Source organism: Aulonocara stuartgranti, assembly GCF_965226115.1.
Source record: "Aulonocara stuartgranti genome assembly, chromosome: 6".
Classification (NCBI taxonomy): domain Eukaryota; kingdom Metazoa; phylum Chordata; class Actinopteri; order Cichliformes; family Cichlidae; genus Aulonocara; species Aulonocara stuartgranti.
In genome coordinates, this window is record NC_138944.1 from 15401051 (window position 1) to 15425474 (window position 24424).

The window sequence follows — 24424 nt, forward strand, 5'->3', positions numbered from 1 at the left end:
TCGCTTTTTTCTTTCCTTTTTTTTGCATTTACACAATTTTTGAAGCTTCAGTATTGACAGCATGAAAAATATTCCCCTCTGGGCATTTTATTCTTTTTACAGACAAGGTGACACCCCAATCGTGTTTGACAATTCTCAGATATTTCTGCCAGCTCCTGCAGCATCCAAGAAGCCAACCAATAAAGTGACAAAGTAACCTGGAGAGTAACGTATCAGCGAGAAAACAAATAAATAAACAAGAAACGACAAGCAGCGGCACGTTGTTCATTCAAAGTTCTGAGGATGAAATTTTGCAGAAACTGTTGTGCTTCTATTTGTAAGTATATCCGAAAGCTGATAATGAATTATTAATAACGAATGTTACTTTCACTCCTCTCTACCCAGTCTTCTTGCATCCCTCACTCCAACCTGTGGCATCACATATCGACCACTCTGAAATGGTGAAAATGTTTCTGCCACCAGATAAGAGGTCCCAAAGGGAGGGGAAAAAGTGGAAGAAGAGGGGATAAGCGTAGGAGTAGCTGAGCTGAATATCTATTGGGAGATCAGAGCACCGGGCTAATCTGGGTTAAACGGTTGCTCAGCGAGACTCGCCAGTCATCTGGGGTGAGGCGAATATGGCAGCATGGTTCACTGTCACCTGCAGTCTTGTGATGTAAATGTGATGTGGGATTATAAGAAACTGGGCATCAGTGGACAACACCACCAACATTTAATAATGAATAGTGCAAGCATTAATTCAAGAGCAACACATTCTACTGAGTGACTCATTTTTATGTTTGAAATATGGATATACTCAAACCCATAATAATCTGAATTAAATCACCAGACTAATGCGAAACAATAGTAATTAGGAAAACAACATACTCTCCGAGTTGCTCCGAAAATATGTTGCTGTGTCGCAGATGTAATGAGCTACCTCAAGATGCTCTGTCTTTTTTTTTTAAATTTTTTAAAATAAAACGATGACTACATCTGTGCTTTGTTTGTGTAATCACAGTGCCATTTTCCCTGCTAAAGCTTAGACCTCACATGCTGCTCACCACATGCCTCCCGCTCATGCAAGGTGTAATAGTGAAAAAGCATCAGACTGCAACGGGGGCTCTCCACAGCTCTGTGAATGCAACTAGTTGTTAGAAGTCAGCTGTTACCCAAGATGAACTACTCATTGCAAAGTACCTAAGAAACCGTTTCTGTGTCCTGTGTAACCCTGCGATAATCATTCTCCTTCTTGTGTTCGGTTGCACTTCTTAGGTTAAGATTGGGCTCAGTTACACTCGTCCACAGATTTTTCAAACAGAGAAGGAGAGATTTGTTACCCAGCTGGCGACCAGCACACAGTTGGTCACTCACTGACCAACCTCAGTACACCAACAATCAACAGTGAGAAATACAAACTACAAAATATTGCTTAAATGCATCTCTCTAAAACCAGTGAACTGCAGAGTTATTCACTAATTCCACCCATTTACCGCAATCAACCCAGAAGCCTCTGCCCACTTTCTCCATCCCAGTCGTTTCCTTTGTTTGTTGAGCTGTCGAGATAAAATCTTAATAAAACAGAATGACGTGTCTAAAACACAACTTATTGATTTTAGATATAATTGCTATGTTTTTTTCTTGTTCTGATTACAACAATTCTGAAATTTGATGAAATCTTTGAACAGTCATTTACTTGGTTAATCTACTACACTTTTCAGACAAAAAATCACAACTGTTGACTTCATCTACAGTATTATGTATGTATGCATTCGGCACAAATACTGCCCACCCCTATTATAACTGAAACTACAGCACTGACAGTTGCCCATCACTGCCTTTTAAGGAGATTTGTATAAATGAATATTGATAGAAATTTTCTTGCACCTCAGCAAAGATAGTAATCCTACTGATTATGTGCTACCTAATTGCTCTTTCTGCCTGTATTAGCATTTACAAAAGGGCTCTCTAAAAAGTGCAGGGATTTTAGCAATACCTCCTCATCGACATGCTAACTGCACTGTATAACACGCACACGCACACATACTGGTGGTTTCCTTCAGTTTTAGCAACAATACTTTGTTATTTGTGTTTTGTTGCAGGCCTCGCCCTTGATATCTGCTCCGATCTTGCTCCGTCAAAGCAGTGAATTCATCATGCAGAGGAAATCAATGATGCTGGTCCTATTATCAGATGAGATGGTTTGGATATTACCTTTATCAACTTTCACCATCTTTAACGGCACATGTGCACTGATATACCCTCGAATGTGCGCGAGTTCGCACACAGGAGTACGCGTGACTCCAAACAGCACGCCAGACTGGACAGCACCGTCTTGTTCGGGCATAATTAATGACTGTGGATGTTGGTGGGAACATATAACAAAAGTAATTAAAGGGAGTTGAAGGGTCCCAAAGCACAGAGCACTTGATTAATGATTCCTTTCAGTGCAAGAGACTCAACTAGACCAGACAAGGTGAGAGAGATAGAACGAGATAGAGAGTGGGAGAGAGCGAGAGCGGGGCGGAGAGATCAGGACGGAGTTAGGAAAGGGGGTGGGAGGTAGGTGTTATTGACCTATCCTGCACCTCTGGGGACTGCTGGGTTAATATTAAGCATGAAGCACTGATCCACTAAGCTCAGCTCTCTGGCTTTACAGCAGTATTAATTAATGGCATATGCTAGATATCATTTACCTGAATGCAAATGTGATTGCATTCTTGGGAGCTGTGTGTTAATATGGATCCACGTGGGACTTAATATCCTCTGTTCACTCCTCTTCATAAATTTTAAATCACTAAAGTGTATCCTTTCGTGAAAGTGAAGATAGACGTTCCTGCTTCTGTGCCTGTATTGCTGGAACATTCGGATAATTCTTTCACCGCAGCCTCCTGGGCACACAAAAGACTGTCTCCTACAAACACTAAAAGCCACATCCTGTTAGTGGAGGCAGAAATCAAGACTCCACACAGTAATGACGAAGTGAAGAACTGCTGACCTCAGCAAGCAATTAGGTGCTGACTGTCTGTCGGGTGGAAATGCGGGGTTTTGTGTGTACGAGACAACTCACGAGAAGGGAGACAAATGGTGAGAGAGCGGGAGAGACGAAAAAAGGTTGTGTGCAGGGAAAATGGCTCCCCGGCCCACCACTAATCCATTTCTCTCACCCATAATTGGATTTTAAAAATACATGGAGCGGCCCTTTATATGTGGTGCCAGGTTGACTGCAGGTAACTTCTACTCCTCCGTTTTGTGGTATCTTTCTCTCTCCGTTCCGTGCTCCATCTGCGCACCATCGCTGTTTAATCTCGTCCTTACTCTCGTCTCCTACTGTTTCACTTTCAGTTGGCCTCCTACTCACACATGCCCTCTCCATCTTTTATCTTTCTTTGCTGCTTCTTTATGCTGGAAGCCAAAACAAGGAAAGCAAAATGTCAATTGCCGTTATCACATGCAGGGGTCAGACAAATGCCAGTTTAGTGGACCAGAAAAAATGATAGTGGGACAGAGGGTAGTGACTGCAAGCTGTTTTTAAGGAGCTGGAGAGGACAAGGCAAAAGTTAGACTTTCAGTCTTGCTTGTTTCTGAGGCAACAACATGAAAGTCCTCTGAAGATAATGTGGCTTCATATTGCTGTGCTCTGCAGGAATGTGTAGCTAAGTTTCTTTTCTTCTTCTTCTTCCTTTGTTTTTTTTTTTCAAATGCACTGTGGTACTTTAAATTCCTGTTTTGGGTATTTCTTTATGTTTTGTTGCCATGGTCTCATAACTGTCATGGCCTAGTTTTCCAAGTTGTTGAATGTTTGTAACAATGCCAAAAGCCATTAGCACAATTCTTTAACAGCTCAAAAATAACCCCTCTTCCTCTCTCTTCTTCTTTTCATGTTTAATCACCTCTTAACCACTCAGCGAGTCTCTGAGTGCATTCAAACAGTAATAATAAGCTGCTGAAACAGGCTTTGACTGGAAATCGGTGCTCGGATGAACAGATTTTTATGTTTCTGTGGGGTAATTAGTACACGTATGCCAATGACAAGCTTTCAATTTTACATGCACCTCTACTACTGTACTACATGTGCTTTTCATTATTGCTGATGTGCAGGGTAATGGAGCATGACAGGTGATGCTGGTGCCGGCTTGTGAGTATGCATGTTGTGCATTCGACTGCACAGCAACATACAAACTCTAATGTGTTTGACATTTTGTGCACTTTGAGCCTGTTCTACCTGGAAGGGGATGCGTGATTACAGGGACAGCAAGCGTGTTTTAAGTGTGTATGTGGGTGTTAGTGTGCATCCCTGTGTATCTGCAACTGTGTGATTTTAACAGGCCAAATGACTTACAGTAAGACATGTATACCTTATTACCAGCAATGATTAATCTATAAACACAGCCATTAAACTCACAGACAGGCACGCACACACTCCACTACACACAGATAAAGCAACACATATATAAAACAACGAAAAGCGAAGATACTCAATCTCAAAGGCACAACGCACACACACACACAACAATGCAGATCGACTAACTTGTGTTTCTTGAGTGAGAGCCCCATGTGTTGCTTCATCTGCTGCAGGCCATGGTAGTCTGTGTAGATGAGGTCAAAGGGCAATGGACCAGTGAGTGGGCAACTGCCTCTGCCTGGGGGCACGCCGAGGAACCTGCAACACAAACACAAAATATACAAGCAGAAAAAATGACAGACAGCCAAGACATGAGATTTACACTAAAAAACATCCCCAAGAGCGCAGGGGTTGAACTTAAGCTTGGATTCATGCATTCATTATTAACTCACACAAAACCATTTCACTTTGCTTTTGTTATACAATAAAAAGTGTAAGGCGAAGATAGTTTTAAAATGGACAAAAGCTGGGTGACTACAATGATGACTGCAGAACCATGTCTATGCTTGTCCGGGAAAGACATTCTCTTATCAGAGTTCACAATCTAATTCCCCGGAGTAACGCAAAAACAAATCTTCGATGAAAGCTGAATTTAAAGGTGTGTTTATTGATCAGATAGTACATTACAGGTGATGCTGGGTTCAATCAAAATTATGCAAGTGGGCACTGGGATGTTTTTTGTTTTTTTGGCAAAGCATAATTCAAAACAAATAGGATGAAAAGCTGAATCTGTAATGACCTGGCTGAACTGTCCACAGAAGCACCATCAGCAATAACAACAGATGGTCAATGGTGATGATGTGTTGAGATTGTGTTGAGAATGCCAGGTTATGCTATACAATAAGCACTTATGTGTGCATGAACAATGATTGCTGTGGTGAAATCCAAACGTCAGCATGTCTGTCTGTTGATACATACACTCCTACTAGTTCCAAAAAGTCTATTTCAATTACAAGACGACCTTCAAGGCACAAGCACAGGCACACGCAAGAGCACACACAGCACAAACCAAAAGAGAAAAGATGTTTTTTTGCTGTTCACTGTAGTGTGACTTGTTTTCCATCCTTGTTTGACTCTGTTTCAACTCATTGATTGACTTAGAACCTCTCTGCTACTGTGCCAACAGACCTACTATTGGATATTTGACCTGTGAATGGTCTGCTTGCTCTAACTTAGGTTTTACTTCTGTGACAGATGAGGCCGAAGGCTAATGGAGGCTGTAATACAATTTGTACCCCCAGTGAATTTCATCTTGCTGTGCTAGTTTTACATCGGAGTCTCTCTGGCTACAGTACTTATCCAAAGGGTAATTTTATACTGTTGCAAAGCATGGCTTTCAGGAGCTTTGCTGGCAGCTGCTAACTAAAATCAGAGGAGGGTGAAAACATACAGATAAAGAAGCTTGATGCAGTGACTGAATTAAAAGACAGTAAAGCAGAGAATGCAGCATGTGGCTGTTTCATACAGTATTGGAAAGGGTTGGAAGTGTTTAGTCTTTCATTTTGCAAATGAGAATCACATTATTCATCCATCCATTGATTCATCCACTGCTTACTGGGGTCTGATTCACAGGGGCAGCAGTCTAAGTGGGGCTTGGGGGACTTACAGAAGGATAGAGGTGGGGTAGGGAGATATTTAAAAGTCAAATAATGTCGAAAAGAAGTTCATATAAAAAAAAGAGAAATATTTAAATTCTTGTAACTGAAATTCAGTTTCTTTTAGAAGAATAGACCTCACCACTGAAAAGTGATGGTAATAACACCATAATAACCACAACGTAACAATATATGGCGACTTCCTTACAAAGCCACCGTGTTCTGGGTTCCATCATATGTTCAGCAATTGTATTACTCATGCACATGAGCAATACAACTGGGGTGCCTGGCACTTATCAATCCCAAAATATTTATCAATAAAGAGCAAACCTCTTTCCAAAGGATATCCTAAAACGTCAATGGGCTTTTTATTCACATTTCCAATATGTGAATAAAGAGCCAATAAGCCTGTTCATCTGTTAATCGGGCACAGAGATAAAAGCTGAAGTGGCACCATTCTGCAGTATTTTGATCTAGGAAATCATAATTTTCAGGTATTCTGCGCCAGAACACCACCTGAATGTAACCATATTCAGCACAGGTGTGCGGATGTTAACTTGAAAGGAATGAAGGCCGGTGGTGCTGGCGCTGCTTACATTGGCCATATTCTGCAAATTAATTTCACACTGTGTGCATACAGTGTCATGCGATGTTATGATTTGATGATCAAAGAATGTGATTAAAGTTTTCAAAATGGTCTTCAATGAACAATGTTTAACTCTGATCTATTTAACTAGGATTCGTTGTGTTTTTTTCCCCTTCTGTTTAATTGAGTACCAAAATATTCAATAGTCATTTTCTTTTCTTTTTTTTTTCCACCATTGTTTTTGCTGTTGTTGAACTTGTCCACTTCTGGTTATTACCTCCACCAGGGAGATTACATTTTTGGTATCATTTGTGTGTGCATGCACGCTTTATAGGGGGTGTAGGGTGGGGGTCATGTTTACCATCCATTAAGATTTGACTTGCATCCACAAAGATCTTCAGAGTCAATTTAATGATTAATGGTTGAATACAATCAAAAAAGCCTCATAACCCATAAACTATAATTCTTAAGTGTGCTTTGAATTGTCAACATATGCAAAGTACTGTATAAAGATTTCTATGATCTCTTGATCTGAAGGTCAAAGTAATAATAACTGTATACTGAGCTATTTTCAAACTATGCTTCTTACTTCCATTGTTTGCATTGACACCATAAAGGTATATAGGGAATGAAACATGCAGACTCTAAATATCACACTACTCTTTACCACTGACCTCTTCTTTAAGGTCAAACAAGGTCAAACTTTCAAAAACTGTATTTTAAAATTACCACTTACTTTGGTTTAACAGCTTACATCCATTTATTACATTATATATATTATAATATATGTGAGAAAGTGCACAATGAGGGAGGTGAGAAAGGGTGTACATTACCGTAGTAACACAACTGAAATTCATATGAATACAATTCAAGCAAAAGGAAAGAGACAGAAAATAAGGTGACGTGGGGTTGGGTGGGGCAATGGGGGGTGGATTGTAATCCACCAGCTGAGAAAACAGCAGTATGGTAGAATACAATCAGCTCCTCGGCTCCTCATTTCCCAGCAGCCTGTTTCTTTTATTCTTTCCCTCTAATCCCTCTCCTTTGGCAGCTGTTCAACCATAGCATATTGGCCAAGAGAGAAAATGATTTAGCTGTTCTTGAAATGGTATTTTTTAAATATATCTTTTGTTAGGAAACACTGAAGGACATTTCCACTGGTGATACCACAATGAATACCTGACCGAACGGTTGGTATATTTTTCTGAAACTCAGATGAACCAGATGTCCATTACATTTGCCCTTTCAGCACCGCTATCAACGCCATAAACTGTATGGTGCAACTCAATATCACTCAAGTACTTGTGAATGTACTGCTTTTTTATGGAGCAACAGTGTTTAATACAGAGAACGTGAGGCTTGTGACAAAAATATTCAGGGGTGAAATAGCAATACACGTTGGGCCATTAGTTCAGTAAACTAAAATACCACAGCGCGTTGTTGTATGTGTAGTTGTTCTAAACTAAATGCTGTGCATTGTAGTTTAGTGTTGAATTTTTTCAAATTTAATACTAAACCACAATGCATCATTCAGATTCTTATAACTGTGGTGATTCTTCCTCAGGCTGAGATTGAGGAGATGTATTCATGATGTAAAGTGCTCACACAGGGATCACAACTCCTGCTCCTTTACACGTACACTACTCAGAGGTCAAGCATATGCATTGTCTGGACCTTCACACACATCAGGATGCCCAAAGGGAATTCAGTTATTAAAGACACATTTTTTTTAAAAGAAAGACCAGCAAGTTACTGCAAATGTAATTAAACAACTAGTCCAACTATTCGTACTTAACTTCTCTCTTACACTGGACTATAGTGTTAAAGCTGTAAAATTGCATGCACACACATGGGAGCCTCCACACACACAGCCGCACACATAGAGGATGGCAGCGATCCCAGACACTATTCCAGTGCCATACAGGGCTTCACTGGAGTCCAATTACCCAGGGTCCTCTTGTCTCCTGGCTGGCATCAAGTCAACAAGCTCTTTGAATGAAGATATATACACACACACATGCGCACACACACATGCACTGAAATGACTGCGAGAGGATATTTAACTAAGAACGTTTCCATAGTAATATCTGTTTGTGACTCTGTACAGTTTTTTTATATTAATAAAATAAAATAAAGGCATCCTAATGAAAAATTGTCTGGCATTGTCAAAGCAATTGAAAAAATGGAAATACATCTGCACTGAAGGGATTCTTACGTCAGGGGAGCTCAGAGGGTCTATCGTCTCCTGTGAAGATCTACCTGTGATGAAGCTTTTTTTATACCTCCAAATAAAACGTTTTCATCAAAGCTGAGTGACTCTGGCAAGTTACTGTTGACACTTATTATGCACTGGTCTATACTTTCTTTTTTCTAAAACTGTGATGTCCAAAGTAATGGCAGAACATTATAACTGAAAACAATCTCCTCCTGAATACGCTCATGAATGTTTACTGTAAATTAAATTGTAAGTACACAACCTTATATTTCTGTACACATGTTTTAGCAATTTTTATGCTTGTGTGTGTGTATTACTAGTTATGTTTTCCTGTGTATGGGGTTATATACTGTAGTTACTTCATTCAGTACCAAACGCCTGTATTGATTTCCTAAGGAGCATTTTGGTAGGGTGTTATTAGAGCACAAAAAGCACACAATGAGCAATTACACACAGTGTATTGCTTGTGAAGAGCTGAAATCTTTGCCCATAGGTCTATTACTGCATTCTGTACTGTATGTGTTTGTGTGTCTTTGTAAGGAGATGCAGTCTGCCAATCCTACTCAATGGTTTGTGGTAACTGCAGAAACTGCCACAAAGCTTATTGTCTGTCTTTCTGTTCAGTTCTGTGAACAGCATGTGTAAGTGCGTGTCGGTACTGAACGCTGAGCTATAGTCAGGTTTCGATCCCAGTGTAGTGTTGCAAAAGAAGGCTGTAAGATGATGCGACAAGATGACAATAATTAAAAAGTCAGGCAGTCAAATGTTTAATTCTTCATGGAGCTGCAATGAACACAAGGTAGAAAAAACTGAAATATTTTTCATTCGATAATCTACGTTGATTTGTACAGAGCCCCTCTGATGACATGGTCCAAAAAATAAATAAATTGTGGCCACAAAATACTACTTCGTGGGCACGAAATGGGTATAACGTGTGCACTAAATACTTATTTGTGGCCACAAAATACTACTTCGAGGGCATGAAATAGGTATAAGGTACGCACGAAATGCTAATTTGTGGGCACGAAACACTTGACCGATAACCGTGATCCTTCCCAGGCCCTTGCAGTTGGTTGACAATAAAATCTATCCCGGCGTCCAGGTCGTACTTACGTCTGTAAAGCAACTGGGCTCCCAATATCCTGTTTAAATGTCTCTCCATAATAATGGTTCCTTTCAGTGCCAGGCTTTTCAAAATGCATCTGTAGCTCATTCCCAGCCTAAAATTGTCAGGGATCTGGGTCTGAGGGACCTAGACCTATTATTGTGTATTGTTTACTTCACTGTAAATAAACGCACTGCATTAATCGCACAGAGTTCCGCATGTTGTATAGGTTTAGCCTACTCTTATGCTTATGTCTCTACACAGCTGTCCAATGTATCAATATGATGTGCGCACGTCATCTATTTCGTTGCCACAAATGCGTAATTCGTTGCCACGTTATACCCAATTCGTGCCCACAAATGAGCATTTCGTGCCCACAAATAAGTATTTCGTGGGCACGTTATACTATTTCGAGGGCAGGAAGTAGCATTTTGTCGCCACAATTTATTTATTTTTTGGAGGATGTCATCAGAGGGACTCCGTAGATTTGTCTTATAGTTCAAATTAAAAAAATCTTGGTGTTATATTTTTGCAGACCCATTTGTTTTTTCCTCCCATGATCTTTAATTTCTTGCACAGATTGAAAGCTTCAGTGCAAGTTTAAAGAAGATACACGTTTAATTGCTATATCTGATTCGACTGAACATTGCTGCATTTTCCTTTAATTCATACACCAACTTTTCCACCTCAGCCAAGCATAAAAATATGTTTGCAATATTTAATTTAATTTGTCTTATTAAAACCACACAAAGGTGTTTGATAAAACTCATTTCATGAGGCAAAGATTCATCTCAGTTTGCAAACGGATGTGTGCCTGATTGGATGCATGTACACAGTTTGTAGAAATGCATTTGTCTATGATTTCAGTGACATTTAATTTTTGTGTCTGTGTATCTGTGTGTTTCTGTGTCTGTGTATCTGTATGAATGACACAGAAGTTCAAGGGCATCCCAGTCAGTGCTGACAGCTGATGTCATCTACACTGTCCTGGCTGACAAAGGGTTGGAGAGGGTCAACAGCAAGATGGGAATGTTAGCAGCTCAAACTGCGAAAAACACTACACACTGTGCATGTGCGTGTGTTTACCATCAAGAAAAAGAAAAAAAGGAAAGAAAAACCGACTGATGGTTGTATTGTTTGGCATTTTGTCCAAATGTACAATGGCTAGTCCACAGTGTACTGCTAAATGCAGGCTATTACCATAAGGCTCAAAGTTATATGTTATACATTTTCTTTAGTTTCTTACGTGAAATCTGCTCTGGCAGCTGTAAGAGACCCTTGTGTCAAAGCCGTTTATCATGATTAAGCTGTGATCTGTGCACACAACTCAAATGAAAACTCATACGGTGAACTGCTCACACATTTATAACTGTGACTGACTATAAACAATTTCAGAGGTGGGCCATGAAAAAATAAAGAGGTGGGAAAAATTTCCTAAGTGTCACAAAAATGTTGCCATGGTGTTGCATAACGAAACATCAAAAAGTTTCATCCTTAAAAGTCTTGGAGTGGAATTTGGTTAAGTTTATCACTGTGACATGATGACAAAATTGTGCAACACCAGCTTGATCCTCTTATGCGTGGACCCTGGAGGCAGCTGCGAGCGGTGTAATGCTCCCATTTTAGGAAGACAAGCCAGCTTCACATGTTACCTCAGTGCTATGAGGGTGTAGGTTTGTATGTATATACCTTATAACTGTATACTGTGTGTTTACCACAGTATGAAATGTAGATGAAATATTGAAAAAAAAGAAAGAAAATGCCAGATAATGTAAATACTGTGGTAAATCAGCATGTTCTCAATTCTCAGCTCAATCAAATGATAGCTGTGCACCTACACACACACATACACACACACACGTATAGCATAATCAAACAGTCAAACATCCATGTAATCATCTGTTTCCACATTTGCCTCTGATTACACCCAGGGGGAGCCAATCTGTCTGCATGTGGACAAGTTTTTCACACACACACACACACACACACACACACACACACACACACACACACACACACACACACACACACACACACACACACGTGCATACCGTGCAGCACAATCTTTACACACAAGCACTCATCTGCACCCAAACACCATGTGTATACAGCCATGCTAGAAGCAGCTGACAGGACCCAGTTATCAGCCAAGGCAGGGTGCACTAGATAAGGGAGCCTTAGGGCGTCATAAACACCAATGCAGAGAGAGAGTGAGCGAGAGAGACAGAATAATGTAGGGATGGAGGGATGGAGGGATAAATCAGAGATGAAAGAAGGAAGAGGAAAAATTCAACACTCCTGTCATAGATAATAAAATTCTCAGATAAAGAGCTACAGCGGGAAGAGAGAGAATTAGAGACGCTTGGGAAGTGTGCAAGAGAGAAAGATGGGGCAGCAAGGTGAAAGAAGAAAGTGACATGTTAGTCACAAGGGTCGGGCAGTCAGGGAAGGAAAGACAAGAAAAAACAAGTGGGAGTGAGGAAGAGGCTGGATGAGCCGGACGGTGAAGAAAACTGAAAAGGATTTATCCAGGGGACATCAGGGCCTGAGAGAGTGAGTATAAAAGTTGGAAAGTGAGAGGCATCTTACAAGAATATAAGACAGACATATACACACAAATTATTTAATATTTAAATAACAAATAAGTTTGATAATAATACATTATAATAAAAGTAACTTATCAGTACTTTTATTTACATCATTCATTTTATTCCAATACAGCGATCAGGCACAACATTATGACCACCTGCCTAATATTGTGTTGGTCCCCCTAATATATCCCACCACAAACAGACCCAATACACTTGTCTGTACAAGATGGATAATAATGGTGTGATTAAATGCAAAAGCAAAGAAAAATGCTCAACAGACTGTACACAAAAGATGGATGTAGCCACCATGATGTCACCAGTTGGTTAGTGAACTCCCATTGTGACAACTCAGGTACTGACTGACACTATTTTGGGTTTCTGGAAAAGTGATGTGATGACTTGAATGTAGCAATTTAGACCATAAAATCTCCCAAGGAGTCATAAACAGCTTATAAACAAGGCATAAAAAGGAGACGCTCTACAGATGTTCGTATAACCAAACTTTCTTTTGCAATCAGATAACTATACCAGCTACCTGCAATCGATTGCAGGCAGTTCAACTTTGAAGATATGAAGCTGTCCCCCTTTTCAGGCGGTCTATGCTTGTAGCACTCAGAGCAGGGCACTATGAATGGGATGCTTTTTCTGACAGTTGCACACTAAAAAGAAATGACAGAGAGCGTTTGCATACCTGAGTCACATGATAGGCTTTTTACACTGTGTACAGAGCACAGAGAAGATGAAAACCTCTGTAGGTTTATTCCCAAAACTGCCCACCCCCAACCCGCAACCAAAAAACAAAAGCAAATGCTGTTTCTTCTAACTGTAACCCCCAAAACAAGTCTTTACCATCACATAGCTTTTGTTTGGGGGAAAAACCGTATTGTCATTGCTAATAAAGTCTGCTCATGCTTTGTCTCCTAAGACGTCAGGCTGCCTGCTTTTTTCCCTTCGTCAGCAAGTTTTGATCTAATCCCGCTAAATCAAGAAGAATAAGAGTCGGCATTGGTTGTGACGGGGGAAGTCGAGGGAGTTGAAAATGCACACGCACCCACCGATATGAGACCAAATAACACACGCGCGCACACACACACGACTGTATGAAAACGCATATGGGTGCTGGGCGTGTAAATAGATATTTTGGCAGGTGTACATATCATTATACTCTCACACATGGTGCAGATCAGATAAATCCACTTTGCAACCTGCCACCGGCACTCTGGAAGGAATAAAACACAAGCAGAGTGCCAGTCAAGTGATGCAGCAGGCAGATGCTACTCGCTCAAGTGTGAAGTGAACACACACATATGGATGAATATGTAGGGGCAAACACTCCCACTTGCAAATCATCCAGAGTCAAGTAGATGTGTGGATTCAAGTGCCATTGCCCATCCTACCATACCCACACAGCATATAAGTGAACTGATTAGTATTATCCCAGCGACAGGACAGAGCACTAGCTGAGAACTAATTTTTACTGAAGTGTGTTGTAGATCGTCGACCTTCTTAAGCTGCATTCAACTGCCTGAATTGAGTTCCAGCTCACGCCTGAAATTAGACTTTGTAACCCACACTGGAGCTACAGACAAAAGGTTTCAGCTTTCAATGACATTTTTCTTATTCAGTACCTGGTGTCGAGCGTGTTAAAGTGTTAATTAACAGGAAGCAGTAGCACTCAGTTATACTGAAAAACATGAAGGAGTACTCTAAAAATGCCTGCAAATTTTTGTTTACTTTCAAGTAAATTTGGTATTTTGCAAGCAGAAATACTCCTCTGTAGTTAAAAAGCTTAAAAATGACGACAGAGAGTCTGCTTCATTGTGATATCCATTTCTCAGTCTTGCAACAATTCTAGGGCTGTTGTTTATTAGTTAGACCAAAAGAAAGAAAAGACACTTTCCTCTGCTGACTTTCCTGTTGCACAGTTACGGTCTGTATAAAAGACTGGCATCATATATGCAACAAATACTGAATGTTTAAAACATTTGATCAAGTCAAAGTTTAAAGAATCTAGTAACATCGTTTATGATCAATTGCCTGCACACTTGATTACATTTCAATCAACGTGGCTCTGTTCTGCATGCTAATAAGCACGTAAACCATGAATGTAACATCCCAGCATTAGCATTATGTTAATGTATGAGACACCGGTTCTAAGGCTCTTTACAGTATTTTTCTCAGATTCTTTTCTTCCAGTATGACATGCTTCAAAAATATAACACAATGCACGCAGACAGTAGTTGAGCATTACCTGTATTGGCCCAGTTCTTAGCAATAGCAACTACTGGCTCAATTACATGCAGGTGAGACCTGCTCATAGGATTTTATGGCATCCCATTAATTAAAAAGAACCTCTATGACATAAAAAAGATGATGATAATAGTATGCGGAACAGGGCAAACATCATTCTCTCAATTCTCTGCACTACACTCTACATAGTTCATCTATAAACTGCAGCATATGGGTTGTCTGCTAAACCTACTGACCTACACAAGCACCCGAGTCAGCATTAAAAAAAACAAAACATTCTTGCATCACTTTGAGAATCAGTGAACAATACAATAGAGCTGAAAATTAGCTGTCTCTGCCTGAAACTGTCCACAGTAAGGTAAATGGAAATTTTCTCTCTATTTAATCTAATCTCCTTACATTGTATGGGGTGAAATGCTGGGTGAGAGAAAATGCTTATGAATCAGAGTAAAAGAAAAAGCCATTATTGAAATTTCCCAAAAAAGAAAATGATTTTTCAGGACAAAATGACAGTACAATAGCGGTGAAAAGGAGAGCTGCCTAGGTTACAAGTTGATTCCAATCTACCGTTTTCAGGATTTTAACAATAGAATAAAAACATCCTGAGAAAAAAAGAGCTTGAACGCAGCTTCTGTAGCACAGAGATATTATGGACTCGCATTTCTCCATCAGACAACTTGGGCAAAAACATAGTGTCAGTTTGGTGCTGAAAAGAAGCTGTTGAAGCAGCGTTTGTTTGCTGATGCTGTCAGCAAACACAAAAGGAACTGCCAGCCTGTTTTATAATGGACTTTCTGCCCTTGTGTTCAGTTATTACACAGAACGTGCTGCAAAAACTAGAGTAAGAGAAGGAAGCTAAAGTGAGACAAAGTGGGAAATTAATGACTAAAGTAAAGGTGAGAGAATAGACTGCCATCTATTTAGATTTAGTGAAATCAACACCATTCCTCGCACAGCCTAATTTCAAGGCTGGCTGCCTTAAAATGGCCCAATTCTCTTTTGTAGAGGGCACAGAAATATCAGGTGTACTGACATCAGTTTGAGCCAAGCTTTGACAGCCCATTCCTTTTAAAGCCATTAGGAAGAGGAGATACTGACAGCATCGTTGAGCAAAATGTTTTAGGGTCTCATGTCAGCTCTTAACAACTCCAAGGACACCTCATGAAGTAGGGTATATAGGCACCAAATGTAATTATGCTCAACTTTGCTCACACCTTCTGCTCTCTTTTCGACAAAAGCAGAAAAATCAGGGCTTTAATATAACTCAGAAGCACTGGGAAGCTTGTTAAAATAAAATGTGAATAATAAGATGTGTCTGACCCCATTTTAGCAGTGCTTGGCACAGACATAAGTCTGTGTCTCTGGTTTTAATGCCATTTAACTAACTGGAAGGTTTGAAGATAATATCAAACATCTGAATGGCCCGATGAACAGTAAAGAGTTGACACTGACCTTGAATACAAAAAAAAAAAAAAAAATCCCTATTATGTAATTAATTACTGAAAAATGTAAGCTGTAAGAATGAGAACGAAGTGATTTTTTCCTTTTTTATGATACCCATAACTGATTATGCAACTATTGATATTTTCTTCAAATGGATGACTGTATACCTTCTCAACATAAAAATTGATGACTATGGGCTGGCACTGCAGGTGCTTCATACTCATTTATCAGTAGTGGTCATGCACCATTGCACTAAAAGCCAATTAAAACCCATTATGTGGTTCACAATCTTTCAAGGCAGGGTTCATTATTTCTTTTAAGCCAAGACTGGATTTAGTTTATTTCAGCCACCACCCTACAGCCTCCATGACATTGTGCTAGATCTTTCACTATGGTACTCCACCTTTTTTGCTCTAACTCAGTTGTTTAATAATCAGTATGTATTGTTTTGCACAGACATGTACCAGTGTTAACTAGCTAGTGCTGACCTGTAACCACTAGTAATACAAATTGATACTTAATAGCATCCAGTCTACCTTCAACTCAAGAGCAGCACTGCCCAGAAAACAACATAATAACCACAAATCTAAAACTAACTAATCTTACCATAACAAATGAAGCCTCTGTCGGCTTTCTCTGTTGGTCAGCGAACTCTTCCTACAGGAGTCGGGCAACAAAAGTTGGTGCAACGGTATGTATCAGGCCCCCCTATAGCCGATACTATGATGTAGTCATGTCACCTAGCAACCGCCTACCAACAGGCTAAAATGACCCATTTGTAGCATTCATGCACAAATAACACAAAACTTTAATTATGCATGATGTCATCATTTTGTCTAGCAACCAATGACCAATTTTAGCCAACCTCTATGGTTTAAAAAAAGCAGTGTATCCTTTTTAATATGATGATATTAACATCTAATTTAGCAAATATTCACTATACTAATATAGTCAATTTCTGATGTTTACAGTATAAATATGACATTACATTAAATCATTTGACAGAATAACTTATGAGGTCACGTTTAGGGACCGTAACATAGGCATGTAACAGTAGAGTACATATAGTATATATAGTGAAAAAAAATTATCAACAAAGCAAAATAAAGAAAGTAGCCCAGCAAATTGTGCAAATTGTGTCATGTACTCTGCTTTAGCATTGGCAGTTATGTGAAAACTTGTTTAACGGCCTGTTGCCTGTTTGTGTTGAATATGAGAATGGTTAACTTCGGGTAATGTCCTACCCTTATTCTCTGAACTGCTGGAAGTTTATATGTGAAAATGACTTAAAATGACAATTAAAAAAAGAATAGATGGAACAGTCCTCAAAGCCTGCGTCTGGGGCATTAAACTGACTGTCGTTCATTTCCTGGAGACTTTCTCGAAACACACCAAACTGGCGTAAACCTAGCCTTAAGCTAAACCTAACCATAAAACATGCATTCACCTTCAAATTTAATCACTTGCTTCAGGGAGACCTGCTCTTTGTCCCTAAAAGGAAGACGTTCTCATAAAGTAGCTGTGTAAACAGGTTTACACACACACACACACACACACACACACACACACACACACACACACACACACACACACACACACACACACACACACACCTGTTCTCACCTACACCTCCTTGCTGTACCTGTCTGCCATGCTTTTCATTTTCCTCCCTTTATTAAGACAGAGCTAACTGTTTTGGCCCTGCAGCCAACAGAGACTGACCTCCTTTAGCCTTTGTACGTGTCAGACAACTGAGATCTTTTACACTCCAAGATGGAAACTGCCATTATACCTCACACTGCAAATGGTATCACTCTACCTTTTTCTTGTTGCTCTGTATTTATTATTTTCGACGGGGATTTAAACATCAAAATGTCAATTTAAAGTTATTACTGTTAATATACAGGGAGTGCAGAATTATTAGGCAAATGAGTATTTTGTCCACATCATCCTCTTCATGCATGTTGTCTTACTCCAAGCTGTATAGGCTCGAAAGCCTACTACCAATTAAGCATATTAGGTGATGTGCATCTCTGTAATGAGAAGGGGTGTGGTCTAATGACATCAACACCCTATATCAGGTGTGCATAATTATTAGGCAACGTCCTTTCCTTTGGCAAAATGGGTCAAAAGAAGGACTTGACAGGCTCAGAAAAGTCAAAAATAGTGAGATATCTTGCAGAGGGATGCAGCAGTCTCAAAATTGCAAAGCTTCTGAAGCGTGATCATCGAACAATCAAGCGTTTCATTCAAAATAGTCAACAGGGTCGCAAGAAGCGTGTGGAAAAACCAAGGCGCAAAATAACTGCCCATGAACTGAGAAAAGTCAAGCGTGCAGCTGCCAAGATGCCACTTGCCACCAGTTTGGCCATATTTCAGAGCTGCAACATCACTGGAGTGCCCAAAAGCACAAGGTGTGCAATACTCAGAGACATGGCCAAGGTAAGAAAGGCTGAAAGACGACCACCACTGAACAAGACACACAAGCTGAAACATCAAGACTGGGCCAAGAAATATCTCAAGACTGGTTTTTCTAAGGTTTTATGGACTGATGAAATGAGAGTGAGTCTTGATGGGCCAGATGGATGGGCCTGTGGCTGGATTGGTAAAGGGCAGAGAGCTCCAGTCCGACTCAGACGCCAGCAAGGTGGAGGTGGAGTACTGGTTTGGGCTGGTATCATCAAAGATGAGCTTGTGGGGCCTTTTCGGGTTGAGGATGGAATCAAGCTCAACTCCCAGTCCTACTGCCAGTTTCTGGAAGACACCTTCTTCAAGCAGTGGTACAGGAAGAAGTCTGCATCCTTCAAGAAAAACATGATTTCCATGCAGGACAATGCTCCATCACACGCGTCCAAGTACTCCACAGCGTGGCTGGCAAGAAAAGGTATAAAAGAAGAAAAACTAATGACATGGCCTCCTTGTTCACCTGATCTGAACCCCATTGAGAACCTGTGGTCCATCATCAAATGTGAGATTTACAAGGAGGGAAAACAGTACACCTCTCTGAACAGTGTCTGGGAGGCTGTGGTTGCTGCTGCACGCAATGTTGATGGTGAACAGATCAAAACACTGACAGAATCCATGGATGGCAGGCTTTTGAGTGTCCTTGCAAAGAAAGGTGGCTATATTGGTCGCTGATTTGTTTTTGTTTTGTTTTTGAATGTCAGAAATGTATATTTGTGAATGTGGAGATGTTATATTGGTTTCACTGGTAAAAATAAATAATTGAAATGGGTATATATTTGTTTTTTGTTTAGTTGCCTAATAATTATGCACACTAATAGTCACCTGCACACACAGATATCCCCCTAAAATAGCTAAAACTAAAAACAAACTAAAAACTACTTCCAAAAACATTCAGCTTTGATATTAATGAGTTTTTTGGGTTCATTGAGAACATGGTTGTTGTTCAATAATAAAATTATTCCTCAGAAATACAACTTGCCTAATAATTCTGCACTCCCTGTAATGTTACAGCTTTATTCATGTTTTAAAACTATTTAGAGCTTTCAGCCCTGGGTTAAGAAGAGAGGTGATGATTAGCGAGCAGCAGTATGGCTTCATGCCCAGAAAGATCACTACAGATGAGATATTTGTATAGAAAAGGTCAGAAGGAGCTTCACTGTGTCTTTGTGGATCTAGAGAAAGCCTATGATCGGGTACCAAAAGAGGAACTGTGGTACTGTGCTAATGTTTTCATGGGGAGCGAACAGGATAGACAAGAGTAGTAATGAGTGCATCACAGGGACAGCTCATGTTAGAGTTAGAGAAGTAAGATGAGATGGTTTGGACATGAGCAGTGATGGGACAGTGGATAGACCTGAACAAAGGATGTTGACTATGCAGCTACCAGGCAGGAGAAAAAGAGGAAGACCTGAGAAAAGGTTCATGGACACAGTGAAAGAGGAAATGCAGAGGGTTGGTGTGACAGAGGAGGATGCCAGGGACTCTGTGAGATAGAGGCAGGTGACCTGTTGCAGGTCCCCGAAAGGGAGCACACCAAGAAGAAACAGGTCTAGAAATAAAAACATGAAACATTTACAAGTATAACTATACCAGCACACACATGATCTCAGAGGTAAATAGGATTTTGCTAAAGCAGCAAAAGAAGCAGAGCCAGCAGTTTGTCCTGTTTGTATTTGCAACACGGCTAATGAAAGAAGTCACCCACGGGCAATAACCATTCTTTCTCTCAGCTCTCCAGATTTGAAACAAAGGTTTTGGGAACCCTTTACCAAAGTGTGCGTTCCACTGCAGTGTGCGTTTAAGTCTCTAAGGGGTTAGAAGAGTAAGGGGTGATGAAATGCTCTACAAATCTGGGAATCTGCTAACAAGCTCATTGATTTGAGCCTTGAAGAGAACAGCTGCAGGGGGTAAGAGAAAGAAACAGAGACACACTGAAAGTAGGGGCTAGACTAATAGACACAGAAAGTGAAAAAAGGTTAGGAGACACAAAACAATTGGATGCACGAAGGAGTGAGGGAAGTGTTGGTGTCTTTCTGCAAACTCAGACACTTAAAGCGTTTAAAATGGTGCAGCGTGAGCATACGACTCATTTGTATGCTCCAGTTTATAACAAAGAGACAAGCTGACACTCTGTCTCACATACCCCAAGCACAAATATACACTAACATCCCACAAATGATTAATGTTAATGTACTAGTTTCCCTTAAAGAAGGAGCTAACTCAGAAGTCTTTTTAGGCGTTTCACACAGATCAGCAGGTTCTTTGGATTCAAAAGATCACACACACCATCCCTTCATACCTAAAAGTTTGGATATTTTTAATAGGAAATGTGTCTTACCCTCATTTAAACCCAATTGTATAATAATGTTTTGAGTCAGCTGCTTTAAAAGTTTGCTACCTATATAGTTGCTGGCTTGCACAACAAAGTCAGAAAAAAAAAAAGACAGAAAAAAAGCACTAAACTTCTGAAAAAATGAGAATCAGCGATCTAAGGAAAGCAATAACTGAACGTGATAACCCAATTGTGTGACATGCAAGAAAAGCAAGGGTGGAGTTTGAAATATATGTGCATGCATGTGCTCTTATCTGCTTGGAACAGGAAAACAGCTCATAGCCAACCTATGGAATAAAAGGAGTTGAACTGAGGTCACTGACTCCACTCTCTCTACTCTCTCTACAGGCTTCACTTTAATGATGGCGCAAGGTGAAGGAGTTGTTTGACTGGGGGTGACGAGGAGGTGGAAGACTTGGAGAGACACTGGGTGGTGATAAACAGAAAAAGCTCAGAACAAACAAAACTTATTACACATTTAGACCCACACATTTATGCCTCATGCTTCAATATTAATGGAGGTCTGGGTACTTGGGGGGGGTTAGTCCATGATGGGTTTTCCTGGTATTTCACTGATAGTGTGTTTAGTTAGTTTGTCACACAGAAAAATTACATCGTTGCCAATCAGATGCTTTTCAGATGGTACTGAAATCAACCAGAATTTGAACCAAAAATGTCTAAAATGGATATGTCCCTCCATAGGGCAGCATTTGTTTACAGTTTCCCTTCCTTAACACTGGTTTCTTTACAGTCCCTTTTCTACTGATATCACGTTTGATATAAATGGTAAACAGACTGGTTCTTATACAATGCTTTTTACTCTGAGCACTTTTTTTGCTATGTTCTTTCTACATAAGTGCATTATGTAACTTTCGCACACATTTAAAATCTGATGGGTGGATGTTCATATCTTGAACAGGAATATTTGGTGTGCAGACTGGAGCAGACAGGGATCAAACAACTAACCTTCCAAATAGCAGGTGACCTTTTTTGCTACCTGAGTTACAGCCACCCCAGCCATCTGAAAGGTCAGATGCGCCTGAGAGATCAGCTCAGCTCATCTGTCAGCACCTCCCGGGTGATGTGTTAGGTCTTTGCTTGATTTTGGTTGACTTTCTGATACCGCTCACCAGCTGCAGATTGTTTTTGCTACTTTTTTATTTTGTTCTCCATTTCTCTAGTTTCCTTAACTTTTTTTATGAACACTCTGCACACCACGCCAAGATATAACACCTTTTCAGCTAAGCTAGTTCTTTGGAAGTAACCTCGTTGGTGCAAAAAAATCTGTTTTATTCCTGTCAAACTGTGTTATCTTAGGAATCTTTCATACATTTAACTACACAAATGGGAACAAATGATCTGTTCCCAGTTGTGTAATAGTAACAAACTAACACCAATTGATCACTTGAGTTAGGTGCCTTAATTATGTTTGAATTGAATGATTCATAGATAAGTTTTATTTTAACAAAAAATAATAAAAAAAAAAAAAAAAGAAAAGGAAAAAAGGAAAAGCTAATAAAAAGAAAAACGTGGATGGACATTTGGGATTCCTGGATAGCTCTTGATCATGATCACTTAAAAAATTAAAAGAAAGTCTTATTCCTTAAAAGCAAAATATAAATAAATGGGGAGTGCACAGTACTGAAACTTTGAGAAAATAAATGCTCAGCGAAGGGGTAAAACACATTACTATTGACTTTCAAAAACCCATACCTCTTACTACAAAAAAATCAAAAAAACTCTGACACTTTCAGCCACACAATATGAGAGCAACTGGACAAAGTGAAAGTGAAAAGAGAAGTGGAAAAAATATTTATAACAAGATAAAGCCTCTACAAAAAATGAGTGAAACACAGAAGGCAGACAGAATATGCTGAGAAAAACAAGTGTGCAGCAGAAAGAATCTGAAGACCAATTCAATTTTACAAGGCATTACGTAACATCAGGTCTTTTTGCATTAATCTTTCGGGTTATGTAAGCTATCTCTGACTTAGAGCAGATTTATAGCAATGAGCTTATGATGCAAACTAGCATTAGTTCTTTTGCAGCATGCTGCCACTGTGGTAGTGTAGTGAATCTCTCTTCATGTAAAATGTGGCCTCTCTCACACAAGACAGACGTATTTATACCCCAGAAAACGTTCAGACTGAAGAATTAAAAAAAATTAAATAGACCAAAAAAACCAAAAAAAACCCCAAGGTGTTCCAACAGCGCAAGGGGTGTGGCACCACAGTCTTCACATATCATCATATGGCACGATATCATTGTATGAGATAAAACAAAGGCCTGGTCAAACTGTTTGAACAGAGCTCACAGAAAATGAGGGCAAAGCAATAACAATGTGATTTGTTGACTTTTGTAGTTTGACTGTCAAAGGGGAAGGCATAGTGAAAATATAAAAATACTAGAGATGGACCGATCCGATATTACGTATCGGTATCGGTCCGATACTGACCTAAATTACTGGATCGGATATCGGAGAGAAATAAAAAATGTAATCCGATCCATTAAATATCAAAAAAGCACCTCACAAAACTTGCCACACGGCGTAACTCGGTCATAACCGTAGCACTCGGAGCAGTGTGCTCACGTGATAGAGCGGCTGTGTGTATTTGTAGCCTCACTAGCAATCCAGTGGCATTTCATCTCCGAGGAAGTTATCCCTGAGAGAAGTAAAGCAAGTGTTTAAGTTCATCTCTGAATGTTTGTAAAGCATTCCCATGTTAAGCTTAACAACCGATATATGGAGCGACTGCCTCTCTCTCTCCCTCTCCTGCTGCTACTTCAATCCTGAAACTGATTAATGATCAGCTGATTGGCTTTTCTGTAGCGAGTCCGTCTCTCTTCTTTGTTTTTGGCCCACGTTACACCAGAAAGAGGAAACCAGCGGCTGAACAACAGCAGTTTAAGCTTGATAAGCTGTTGTTAGAATTTATTTAATATTACTTTCTAGACCAGGATCCTTTTCTACGTAGCTGACAGCTGGTAACTGTGCAGGGGCGGATCTAGCAAAGTTTAGCCAGGGGGGCCGATAGGGCATTAACAGGGAAAAGGGGGCACAAAGACATACTTTTCTTTCTTATTCTCATTTAAAATGTCTAGCTTTTATTAAATAATTATCTGAATCTTACACCCAAAGTTTTAATCTGATGTAAAATGTATAGAAGTCCATTACTGTATATAGTAACTGTTAAGTCTAATATACCCTAGTAAGCTATACTACTTTTTCCTTTGGGAAGGTACCATCTGTGCAGTCTGCAGTTCTGTTGAAGAAAGATCTTGAATCTATTTAATTATTCTTGAAAAATAATTTATTTCTGTGCATTTTTTGGTGGTTCCCTATTTTTTTTTGCTGGAAGTTTGCAACCCTATTAGTTAGGTTGCTTAATATTTCTGCTAAGTACTCTTTAAAATACCAGAATAGGAAGGATGGAGTCGGTTTAAGTTTATTAGATTG

General features: G+C 39.8%; 1 protein-coding gene across 3 annotated transcripts in view; it reads right to left on the reverse strand.

Moving 5' to 3' along the window:
- LOC309708114 (alpha-1,6-mannosylglycoprotein 6-beta-N-acetylglucosaminyltransferase B-like) overlaps positions 1-24424 on the reverse strand; it is a 113267-nt gene that overhangs the window by 14995 nt on the left and 73848 nt on the right. For all 3 annotated transcript variants that reach the window (XM_082535888.1, XM_082535887.1, XM_082535889.1), the window contains one exon: positions 4511-4642. In XM_082535888.1, coding sequence (XP_082392014.1) covers positions 4511-4642 — 132 coding nt within the window. The remainder of the gene's footprint in view (positions 1-4510; positions 4643-24424) is intronic.